Raw genomic sequence first — 12,673 nt, 5'->3', positions numbered from 1 at the left:
AGGAATGAAGCTCTTGCCAAATATTGCCATACTCAATGACATAAATGGTAAAATGCTCATTGCAAAATACATCAAATATAAATTGCTAATGGTCTCTGGCATGTATCTCATTAACAATACTCAAAAAGATCACAGAAAGATCACTATAAGACTATAGGAGGGGTTAAAATCATTTTACACACACACACGCACACACATACACAAATTTCAATTCTTCAGAATTCTTGATTGGAGGATATTTTGAGTTATATTTTTATGTTCATATTTCCTAAGGATCCTTACTAGAGTATAAAAATATCCATTTCTTTTTAAATTCATAATGGTTATCTCTAATTGGGAGTCATAAGGGAATCATTTTGATCTTATTTAATTTCAATATTTAATAGCTCGAATGTTCCCAGAAAGATGGAGCTTGACCTTTGTTTGGACTAAAGGAAACGGAAGTGTGTGGCACATATATAGATGTGTGAGGAGCATGCAGAGTAGATGATAAGTCAGGGGGGCTAATTCGGCTTGTCAGAAGGGTGACACAAAAAAGGAAAGTCAAGAGTCTGACAAAAGAGACAAAAGTAAAGGAAATCTAAACATTTCCAGAAGTTGGATCAGGTGTAGATGCTGATAAGAACCTGAGACGCCAAAAAGACAGTCATCATTATTTTCAAAGTGAAGAGCTATAGCCACTCAAGGCTAATTTAAAATAAATACAAGAGAAAGCTGAAAGAAATTCAAAATGGCAGGTTATTTGAAACCATGAAGCTCTTCACTAGTGACAGAAAGCATGGAGAAGGGCCAGGCAGCAACATAAGTGAAAAAAAAAAAAAAAAAAAAAAAGCCATGAGGCTATGACAGAGGAGTGAATACCCTACCATTAGAGCTCCCACTCACCCCTGGCTCATATGGAGGTTGCAGACTTGAAAGAAAATCAAGAACATATTTATGGAAAATCAAGAGCTGAGGAAACAGAACATATTTCAGAGGCCCCCAAAGAGTTATCACTTTTACTCAACATCAAGGTTTGCTATGGTTATGTCATCAAATCCCTTCCTAACTAAAAATAGTGATAGCACAGTAAATGACTTAAAATGCATAAATGAAGAGTTTTCTGCCATCATATAACCCCAAATAATCTAAAATGTGTGCAAATGTGGGAACATATATAAAAATATAAAATGTTAGAGTGGTTGCTGGTCATTTGTTTCATGTCATGAAGCCTGGAACCCAGAGAGACCCTAGTGGATAACAGATTCATTCTTATTTTATCATTTCCAGATGGTGCTACATTTCCTGGTCAGACATATCTATGCTGATGTGGCCTCTATTATACACAATGTTGGACCAGGTTATGTGCTTGACCTAATTTAATGCTATTCACTTGATAGTTCTACCCACTTTAACTGCAACTTTATTTAATAGTTTAAAAATTCCCCAAATACTGAACTCTTGACATCTAAATTTAGGGCCATTATTATTAAATGTATTCATTTTTAAATTCATGCTTCATATTGTTCCAAATACATTTCCCAAAGGAAGACTCCTGCTCACAAATGGTTCTCTAGTTCCTTATGAGATTAAGTCCATTGTCCTTACAGGATGAAGTACCACTGTCCTGATGGCCTGACTCAGCCTCATCTATGCTCTCCCTATCAAATCTAAAACTGGAGGGGAATAGTGAATGTTTCAGATATGATAATATTATACCCTTTGCTGGCTGGGAAAGGACCGGGGAAGAAAATGTCATTGTCAATCCTGTGAGTAGTAAAGCTTTTACTTACAGAAATTTTGAGCATTTTGGCACCAATTATTAGATTCTCTAAGTGTAAAAGGCTTGAGATAGAGAGTGGAAAGCTATCTCTTCATCACACTTCGCAATCAACTGAAGGGAATCTAAAGAGTTTTAAGCAGTCTGTGAGGGGATGTTCCACTTCACACACTTTGGAAATAGCTGCTGTATATGTTTCAGGAAGGTCAAAGGAGAGACACATGATGGCTAGTGGTAGAGAAGACTACTCAGGAGTCACAAAGAATTCTACATGGTCTTTCAGAGAGCTCTCTGTTGTAATATCTTGACCACTTCTATGATCCAGAGAAAGTGGCTATGATACCACAACTTTTGGTTAATGCAGCACTGGCACTAAATATAGATAGAGAGATAAATATAGAGATAAATATAGCTCTGCTTAATTTAATCAATATAACTTTTGAAAAATATTAATAAATAGCTTTACCTAAAGTTTGGAGTGTTGTTATGACTGAATTATCATTATTTAAATAACACATAATTTTTAAGATTAATTTTTGCCTTTCTGATACAATGATTAAAAGTGATTCCTTTAGGGGCTCCTGGTTGGCTTAGTCAGTGGAGTCTGCAACTCTTGATGTTGGGGTTGTGAGTTTGAGACCCTCGTTGGGTGTAGAGATTGCTTAAAAATAAAATCTTTTTAAAAAGCGATCACTTTAAAGTATATTGGGTTATCTAGCCCCATATGTGATTCTACAGAAGGCGTGACTAACATTATGTTAATTATATTACAATTGGAAAGACCAGAAGGGGCAAAAAAGTAATGTCAGTATATTTTAGGATTTGGACTGGCCTCCTAATTAATCATTTGCTCCATCTGGCAGAAACTATCCAGCCCATTTCTTTAGACCCATTTTCCCCCAAAACATTGTTATTTCTCTAACCTCATGTTTTCTATTTTGAGCAAGTTTATATTAGTGAAAATAACTCATACATATAAACCCATTTATGCCTTGTTAAGCCAAGAAAGTTGTGTGTTCTATTTGTTTGTTTTCTATTTTCCCCATTTCCAACTGTTTCCACAAAGAGTGACTAGTTCTTTCTGGGTAAAATGTTCTCACATGCCAATAAGATGTTATCAGAAAAACTGTGATCAGAATTGTTGAAGTCACCTGATTTTTAGTTTTAAAAAATCTTCTTAAAACTGATTTTTTATTGAAGCAGTGTCACTTTCTTATTCTATTTCTCAGGCAACAAACAAACAAACTTTTTTTCATAAAGTCTGGATATTTTCCAGATAACAACATATGTGTTCCAGGGAATCAGGAAAACCATAATAAAAGTAGACTCTAATAGCCCAAGAGAACAAAACAGAGCCAAATTGACCTTGGCAATGCAAAGCTCCCAAACTCTCTCAGACACACTTGGCCTGGTAAAACAGTTGGCCTGCTGAGTATTTCTGAGTGAAAAGAAAGGATTTAGCAAAGGTTATGATAATTTCCAAAAATGACTAGGAATTTAGGATTTGATTATTGTTTCCATATGGTAGAGAAATTACTAAACCACCAAACCACGTTTTATTATATACATATATATATACACATATAATACACTAAAGTATTATGCATATATTTTTGTTATTCATACATACATAGATGCATGTGTTTATATGATAATACATAAATATGTTTATATGATAATACCAGTGTTCATATTAAAGCATTAACCTTTGAGATGGAGAGTTAGAACAGTAACTTGTGTTTTATCTTCAGGGTCAGTAGGAGGCACTTGTCAAATCCAGGCTAAGGGAGTATGTGGTTCATATTGGGACTGATTTTTCCATAGTTTTCATGTGGATTTCTTCCCCCTAATTTAAAAAATTCCTTCCAGCCTGATGATCAGCAGGAAATCAAGTAAGACCCATTGCATAGTATAATATACAAGTTTCTCCAAATGCAGTCAAGGGGGAATTGGGTGTTGCTCCCCTAAGCCTGCTTGGTGTTAGCTTTTAATGCCATTTCTGGTTCTTGTGTTGTGTTCTTCCCCCCCCACTCCCCATTTAAATGTAATGTCCTTCCCAGAGTAAAAATGAATTGTCCCATCCTTTGATAAACTATGAGGGCTTCATGACCCACAATAATAGATTTAAAGGCTAACAATATTCTATAAGCCAGGAAGTAAACTGGGTTGACTAATTATCACTTTCTTTCAGCTTTTTGTACATTAATCACCCTTAATTTTAAAATTAGGCCCATGATCACTAAATGAATCAAAATTATAAAATAAACCATACATTAAAATCTTTTAAATAATTTATCTATAATTGCTACACCACTTCTGATATGAAATGAGTATCTACTCTGTATCATAAACCAACTTACAATCTATTTTATACTTTTCTCCTCAACCTAAAAGTTAAAGATCACTTATTCTCACTAGAATTAAAACACACAACAACAACAACAGGATAATGGCAAAGGTGATTTTTCAACATAGAGGACCCCCCCCCCCCGCAAATGACAGAAAATAAGCTATGCACAAAATACCACATGAGATATATTAGAGTTGAGCTGCAAACTTCAGGCTAGAAGAATCTGCAAAAGGGGCTGACTTCCTGCAGGGAGTATTAAGGAAAAATCCATGAAAAAGGTGGCTTTGCTCTGCCCTTGAAAGTGGACAAGCATTTGCACAAGAGGAGGTAAAGGGCTGGGTGTTCCCAGCCATCGAGTGGTAGGACTGATGTCATGGAGGTGAGAGAATATGGGGCACAGCTGAAAAGCAGGAGGTCCTACTTAAAGGGATTATTTTATGGACAGAGACAGATAAGACAAGAGCTGTACTAAAGAATAAGAAATGATATTGAGTAGGCAATTGAGAGTCTCTCTAGATTTTTCTTCTTCTTTATAACTTGTGTGAATTTGTATAGTTTGATTAGTTTCCCTTTGATTTCTTCTCTCTACATTGGAGTGTAGACAGATAATTTATTATTCCTGGTTACCTTTATAATTTGGTCCATATACTGCAGAGTATCCAAGCTTGATTATGATCAAAAGAAGAGGAATGGTCACCATGCAGACATGGATGATGTGGAGATTAGATATGAAAGAGTATAACTTTTAGGGGACTCTGAAGTATGGGCTTGGTCACTGCTATGTTTCCAACAAGCTCTTTTCATCCTGATGGAGGGACATGGGGACCATTAGAGTTGTTCATAGTGTTCATGGCAGGGGACAAGATAGACCAGCTTCCAAAGCAAGTCTTCAAAGACAGTGGAATTAGCCAGGTTTAGCCTCTGATTTAGTTCATCTTACTTCCTTCCCTCTCATTTTTCTGTGTTAGATTCTCAGTTTTACATTTAATTTTTGGAACTATCCAAAGTCCTTCCAATAAACTTAGTTTCTACTTAAGTTAGTATTAGTCAGATTCTGTGGTTTGTAGTAAAAAAAAAAAATATTTTTGATGTTGTGTTGAATAAGAAAGATGTAAGACCTAGTTTTCTGGAACTTACTGTATAATTGGTACTAGAAGATGAATTTGGTAGTAATATACATGAAAGTAATTTAGATAAATTGGTTATGCAGCCATTATAGAGATTTCGGTGAATAATAAGGGTGACTTGAACTAGAGTTTGGTCAGTAAAATGGAAGAAGTGTGTGTGTGTGTGTGTGTGGGGGGAAATCTATAGAATTTGCTGCTTGAGTTGTGTTTAGAGTAAGGTAATGGAAGGGTACACACACACACACACACACACACACACACACACACTACAAAATAAAACCACTTATATTCATATCGTCCCTTCCAATAGAAATCCAGGGCAGCACACAACATATTCTCAACAGACCCTGACTGAATAAAGGAATAAAGGGCAGGCCTGCTCAAGTTCACCACCACACTCAGCAGTGATGAGTCTCCTCTCACTACAGTGACACCTCTGCTTTCACCTGTCGGCCCTAAGCCCTGCAACCTCCCCATCTGTACCCCTTCTCCTTGCCACTGGACTCGCTCCCTCTCTTTGTCATTGTCTATGCATTTCTTCTGCTTTCCTGATCCTCTTGTACAAAGCCAGTCCTGATCATAAAATGGCAGGTTTGGAAGGGACTCAAGGGATAATCTACTTCATTTCCCTGATGACAAAACATGGTCTCAGGAGTTAAAATGATTTTCTCAAAATTATACATTTAGGAATGATTCAGACTCACACCTCCAATATTTTAGTCCATTTGTCACCTCTCCACCACTCGATACATGTTTACTCCAAATGTCACATAACACTTTCGGTAACTTCTCTCTCCATATCATCAAGTAAATCCAACTAAGTCGCAACTGTTTATTTGGTGGGGTGGCACGCTCCCTGGCATGTCACTGCCTCATACCCCCATTTGAGAAACATTGGTTTAATGGAGGATTCTCTAAAAACATCTGCCTGAACCAACCATGAAGCACTGTTGTAAAAACTATGCCTACAGATCTCGGATTTTGGATGGGGGGGGTGGATGGTGGTGGAGGCCCTTCTTTTACAGGAACTTTCAGAAAGACAGGTCGTGGTTTAATGTCAAAGGTCTTACTGTTTATCTTTTAACCATCCTCGAAAGCAGAATCTGTTCTATAACATAGTAGGCAACAGCTCACTTATACTTAGGTAAATGCTACAGATCCTGCTCACATGATCAATTCTCACCATTACTGTGACTGTTTAGAATAGAAACTTTTCAACCCATATTTCCTAGAACTTTTGATAGGATCTGGAGATGAAACACATGTTTCTCTTGCCCTTGAGGAGCTCAGAATTAGTGGGAAGTGATAATGCCTGTATATACATATATATGTACATGTGTGTGTGTGTATGTACATATATACATGCATGCTTGCATGTGTGTGACAAGAGCTAAGAATAAGTAGGGGAAAGAAAGAAACTGAAAAGGACAGAGAAGACTTTGATGGAACAATGACTAGGAAGAGCTAAGAAAAGAAATGACCAAGAATATTTACTGTTGGAAAGACAGAAGTTTTTGTTTTTTGTTTTCTGTGTTTTTTGTTTGTTTGTTTGTTTTCCCTCAGATACAGGGTAACAAAAAAAGTGTTTGGTTGTGGATGTAGGCACATTTGGAGGTGGAAAACAGAAGTTTAAGGGAGTTTGGTACAAATGGTAGTTATTTTCTATTCACAGGATAGAGGAACATTGGCAGCGTGAACAAAGTTCAAGGGAGTAGATGGGAGATTTGAAGAATGCTGTAGAAAAGCAGTGCGAGGAATGGGAAATAGATGTGTGTAGGACCCTGGACCACTCAGCTAAGGTGATGAACCAGCATTTTTAGAGGTCTCAATGAGCATGACCAGCAGCAGCCTGGAAAATGCAAAGGGTTATAGTAACCCAGTCTCAAAGGCTGATAAGGTCATTATGACCGAACATGACCTAGATATTTGTATTTATTCTACAGAGTTGGTCTGATAAATAAATGTGTTAATACATGCAAAATATTTAGCACAATGCTTGGCACATAATTAGAACCCAATTTATCTTTAAAAAATTAGACATAAAATAATTCAAAGAGCTGAGAATGCAATTGAGATGTGAGATCATTAGATCTGGGATTATTGGGGGGATATAAAGAAGCTGTTTTATGGGGTGGGGGAGTATGTAGTATTGAGAATCTAGAATTGTATTTTTTCATGTTAATTATGTTGGAAAATAAGCTTAGGAAGAGTAATCGGGAAGTAGAGGATATAATGATCAAATGAGATTTTCAACCCTAAAATTTCAGATGGGATGACAGGACACAGGATGTAAGTATGGGAGCTGGTTATAGAGGAAGAAGATTTATGAAGGTGACTAGAATTGAAAAGGTCGATATTTCACAGAGGCTGAGTGACCTGGAAGGTGAAACTGTCCGGGATATAGGATTCAGAGTAAAACCATTAGAAGGATAAGAACTCAGATGTGTGGCCTTAAAAAAAAAAAAAAAAAAAAAAAAACCCTTATTTTACTTTTTATTTTTTTTTAATTTTTTTTAATTTTTTTTAACTAATCTCTAGACTCAATGGGGGCCCAAACTTACAACCCCAAGATCAAGAGTTGGATGATCTACTGATTGAGCCAGCCGGGGATCCCAAAAAGAAGAAACTTTTAAATAGTTCTGTGAAAATAAAATTTTGAAAGAGGCATAGTATAGCCATAAAGGCAATGGCCCTATTATTTAACTTTGAAAACCTGAAGACTTTATAAAGAACAAATGGCTACTTCAGTGGGAGCATCATAAGCAGCAGAAATTGAGATTATAGTTAAGGGAATGATTTCTTACAAAAAGGGTTACTGACCAGACTCTTGTTTTCTTGATGCAATAGACTAAGAATTGTAGATTGTACAGTAGAAACACTGAAGAGAAGGGAAATAGCCTAGGGAATGAGAGAAAGCAAATGTGAATGGAAAAGACAGTTTGGAGGATGACAAGTAACTATATTACCTTATATAGTATTGCAAAATTTCAGAAATAAAGTAGACAATAGTGTTCTTTTAATAAAACTTTCTTCTGTGTCTCTTAAAGAACTGTAATTGAAGTGGGGGGCTTGTGTGGCTCAGTCAGTTGAGTATCCGACTTCAGCTCAGGTCATGATCTCATGGTTCATGGCTTTGAACCATGTGTTGGACTCTGTGCTGACAGCTCAGAGCCTGGAATGCTTTGGATTCTGTGTCTCCCTCTCTCTCTGCCCCCTTTCTCTCTCTCTCTCTCTCTCTCTCTCTCTCTCCCCTCTCAAAAATAAAATAAACACATTAAAAAAAGAACTGTAACTGAAGTAATTCCATTGTCTAGAGGACATGAAACCTTTACAGTTAAGCTCATGGCCAGAAAACCTTTACCTCCTCCAAAATGCATTGTTCTTCCTTCAATGTACAAATAGTACTGTAGCAGGACACAAATGTTAGTCATCAGGAACTCCCAGTTCTTCTATTTTTAGAGAGTAAAAACAATACTTAAACATCCCATCTACTAAGAAATCACTCACCTCCAGAGACACATTCTGGGGTGAAAGAGATGTCATCAAGGGCAATAAAAATGTCCTCATTTCCACCCAGATCAGCTTCAAATTCCACTTTAAATGCACTGTTACTGGAGAGAAGTACATGTCCGTACATCCAACCGGTTCTTTTATTTCCAGTCATTGACCACACAAGAAGGTTTAGCCCAGATTCCTCAATGGTATATACCTAATAACGGGATGGAAAAAAAAAAAAAAGTAACTCTTTATGGTTTGCATGTTACACATGTACGGCATCCTGGTTGTTAATGAAAGAATGGCGTCTGGCAAGGTGACAACACAACACCGTGACTCTAATACTTCTAACTGTATACACTGGGGTTAGAAACTGAGTCTTATTTTCTTTAAGTTGTTAGACCTTTGTTTGGTTTGGTTTTTGTCATGTCAACTTCTGTGTATCATATTAGGTGTGGCCAGAACCTGTAACTATCTTAAGAATCTACAAGAGCTCGAGAAGATATGAAACCAGAATTTCTCATTGCCTAGGGACTTTGTCCATGTTTCACTGAGGTTGTTTTAAAAGAAAAGAACCCTTATAATAAGTGAACATGATCATACACAAGTCATTTCAGAAGCCAAAGCAATGTGCAGAACATATCTACTATTTTCACAAACAGGAACTCTTCCTGAATTAACTAACATCAGTATCCAAGACTGTTTTTTTTTTTTTTAAGTGCAAGGACTAACTTATTCAACAAATAAAAAGTGAAATAGCAATAAAGTGAGCTTTGAAACCAACCATCATGCCAAATTCCAGTAATCGTTTTAAACTGTAAAAACAATTCAAAAGAAAAAAATTTTCTAGCACTCTTCCAAAAAATTTATATTTTAAACAAAAACAAGTAAGATTGTAAACATATTTTCTATATTACTTTTTTGTATGTAACTTTTAGTTATCATTTCCCTAGAAATGATAGTTTTATTATATCTATTATAGTTTGTAATGTAATTTAATAATCACACAACTCTTTCATTTACATGGGAAAAAGTATTACCCAGAGGAAAGAAAACATATGGATAGTAATTTTCTTCTATTGAAACAGTGTTTTTGTCCAATGACATTCCTCCCCACTAAAAATTCTTACTTTCTCATCTTTTTTCCTTAATAAGAGAATGCATCTAAAGATAACTTATCCTATAAAAGTTTATCCAAATTTTATACTATCAGAAGAAAATGATACCACTCATTCTGTTGCATGTAATGTTAATATTGGCATTCCACAAATATTCTCAAGAGCCACCAAATAACCTAGGGTCAGAAATTAGCATGCTGCTAATGTTTACTATTACAAAAAGTCTAAATCAGAAATCCATAGATATTTATCCAAAGGATACAAAAATGCTGATTTGAATGGACACATGAATCTTCATGTTTATAGCAGCACTATTGACAATAGCCAAAGTATGAAAAGAGCCCAAAAGTTTATCAACTGATGAATAAATAAAGAAAATGTGGTGTGTGTGTGTGTGTGTGTGTGTGTACACCCACACAATGTAATATTACTCAGTAATCAGAAGTAATGAAATCTTGCCATTTGCAATGACATGGATGGAGCCAGAGTGTATTATGCTAAGTGAAATGAGTCAGAGAAAGACAAATATTATATGATTTCATGCATATGTGGAATTTAATAAGCAAAATGTATGAACACAGGGCAAGGGAGGCAAAATAAGATAAAAACAGAGAGGGAGACAAACCTTAAGAGCCTCTAAAATACAGAGAGCAGACTGAGGGCTGCTGGCGAGGTGATGGGCTAAAAGGGTGATGGGCGTTAAGGAGGGCACTTGTTGGGATGAGCACTGGGTGTTACATTTAAGTGATGAATCACTAAATTCTGTTCTTGAAATCATTATAACACTATATGTTAAGTAACTGGATTTAAGTTAAAAAAAATCCACCTCTTAATGGAAGTTAAAAAAAATTTAAAAAGTACATCAAGGTGATGATAGACAAAGAAAAATTTGCCAGTTTGGAAACATGAAATGTGAGATTTAACATCAACAGTGTGGAAAAGCATACATTTTCTAGCAAAAATCACTTAATATATGGATTCCTCAATAAAGGAAATAAGCTAAGAGTCAGTATGAAAGGAATTTGGGTCATTTGAGTATTTCCATCTCACACAAAAGCAAACACTCATCCCAAGGAGTCTCCAGCTCTAGGATCTATGAAGTACCTAGTTCTAAAATTAAATTAATTTTTAAAAGAATTAACGAGGTAAGAAGCTTCCAATTCAATGTAATAGCAGAACAACTTTACAAAATCACCCTAAGTTGAATTGTCTCAGTCTCTTTTTTCTTCATAAATCCTAGGTTAAATCACAAAGATTTAAAAGAGGATGGCTTTATTTTATTTATAACTCTTTTTTCTGGAAAAACCAATTCAGAAGCTCAAATTACATGAAAATAAAACCCAATACTTCCTGCTTTATTTTCAAAACCCTGGTATAAATGTATTTTATTAATATATATTTTTATTGTTTTTCACTTCATTTTGCTCTCTGCTTTCAGTCTTCTTAATCCTCAGTTGATCTTACATACTCATGCCAAATTCCATTTCCTTCATTCTTCCTTTTCTCTGCTTCTCCCAAATCCACCAAGACAGCCCCTGCCTGTTCTCACCGCCCCTCACGTCCCATCATGAGCATTAACTCTCCAATCATCTTCAACCCAAGTCATCCCAATATTTCATCCTAGTACAGTCCATGTTAATTCTGAGAAATCTCACCAATTCATTACTTAATGCCAGTGAAACTTTTTGATAGTCTCATGGGTTGTTTCATTTGTAACATGTATTATTAAACTGAATAATTGCACGTTACGTCCAGTGTTCCTGTAACCACAATGGCCAGTGGTAAATGTAAGAGGATAATTTAAAGACTCCAGATAATGCCGTTTTTTTTTTCTTATGGCCAATGAGAAATCCACAAAAGGATAACAATATGTATTTCTGTCTTTCAATGAAAATAATATTCACTGTTCAGAAGAATTTTTGTGATAACCATCAGCAAAATATGTTTAAGAAACTTTTTAGGGGCACCTGCGTGGCTCAGTCAGTTAAGTGTCCAACTCTTGGTTTTGATTCAGGTCATAGTTTCATGGATCATGAGAACAAGCCCCATATTGGGCTCTGATCAGCACAGAGACTGCTTGGGATCTCTCTCATGCTCTCTCTCTGCCCCTGAACCACCAGTGTGCACGCACATGCACACACTTTTTCTAAATAAATAAACTTAAAAAAAATTTAAAACATCTACTACCCTGAAAAAGTAAAGCTAATATCCTTGAAATATAGTTTAATTTGTCCCTAATTTTATATTTTATTACACATACTTTACTGAAAAACAATTTGCATTGTAATAATAACTTACTGTTTGAAATAGCTTCTCAAATCAGCAACTGGACAAATAATTTGGCTACTTCTATTTTGATATTCTAAATTTTGGTTGGATGCTTATCCATTAATATTGTAATTGTGAACATTACATGTTATAAAGCATTTGATCAAGATTTTTATAAAACAAAATAGATTCAAAGAATATATAAGTAAAAATGTTATGTTTACCTATTACAATCAAGATTATATTATATTCAAAAAATGATGGTATAAATGTAACTACTTCTGATATATGACAGAGAAAACTTGAAGAAAACTTGCTAAATCAAAACACAGAATAGAATTATATATCTATAATACAAATACTAATTATATGTCTATAATACAAATATTATAATAATATCCAATTAAATTAATGTAAAGATTTTTGAGTAGGAAACTCCTCAACATTCATTTAGGATAAGCATACATTTGGAGGAAAATATCAACCGATACGAAGAGGGAGCAGAAAATATGAGTGATAATGTTACCAATTAAATTACAGAAGAGTATGGAAATGA

At 35.3% G+C, this 12,673-nt stretch overlaps 1 protein-coding gene across 1 annotated transcript in view; it reads right to left on the bottom strand.

Annotated features, from left to right (window-relative positions):
* The window catches only part of MALRD1 (MAM and LDL receptor class A domain containing 1), an 800,662-nt gene that overhangs the window by 157,925 nt on the left and 630,064 nt on the right, over positions 1-12,673 (bottom strand). The window contains 1 exon segment of the mRNA XM_039216734.1: positions 8,744-8,945. Coding sequence (XP_039072665.1) covers positions 8,744-8,945 — 202 coding nt within the window.

The sequence above is a fragment of the Hyaena hyaena genome, unplaced genomic scaffold (assembly GCF_003009895.1).
Source record: "Hyaena hyaena isolate Hyena2069 unplaced genomic scaffold, ASM300989v1 scaffold_656, whole genome shotgun sequence".
Taxonomy (NCBI): domain Eukaryota; kingdom Metazoa; phylum Chordata; class Mammalia; order Carnivora; family Hyaenidae; genus Hyaena; species Hyaena hyaena.
This window is presented reverse-complemented; position numbering and strand designations above follow the sequence as displayed.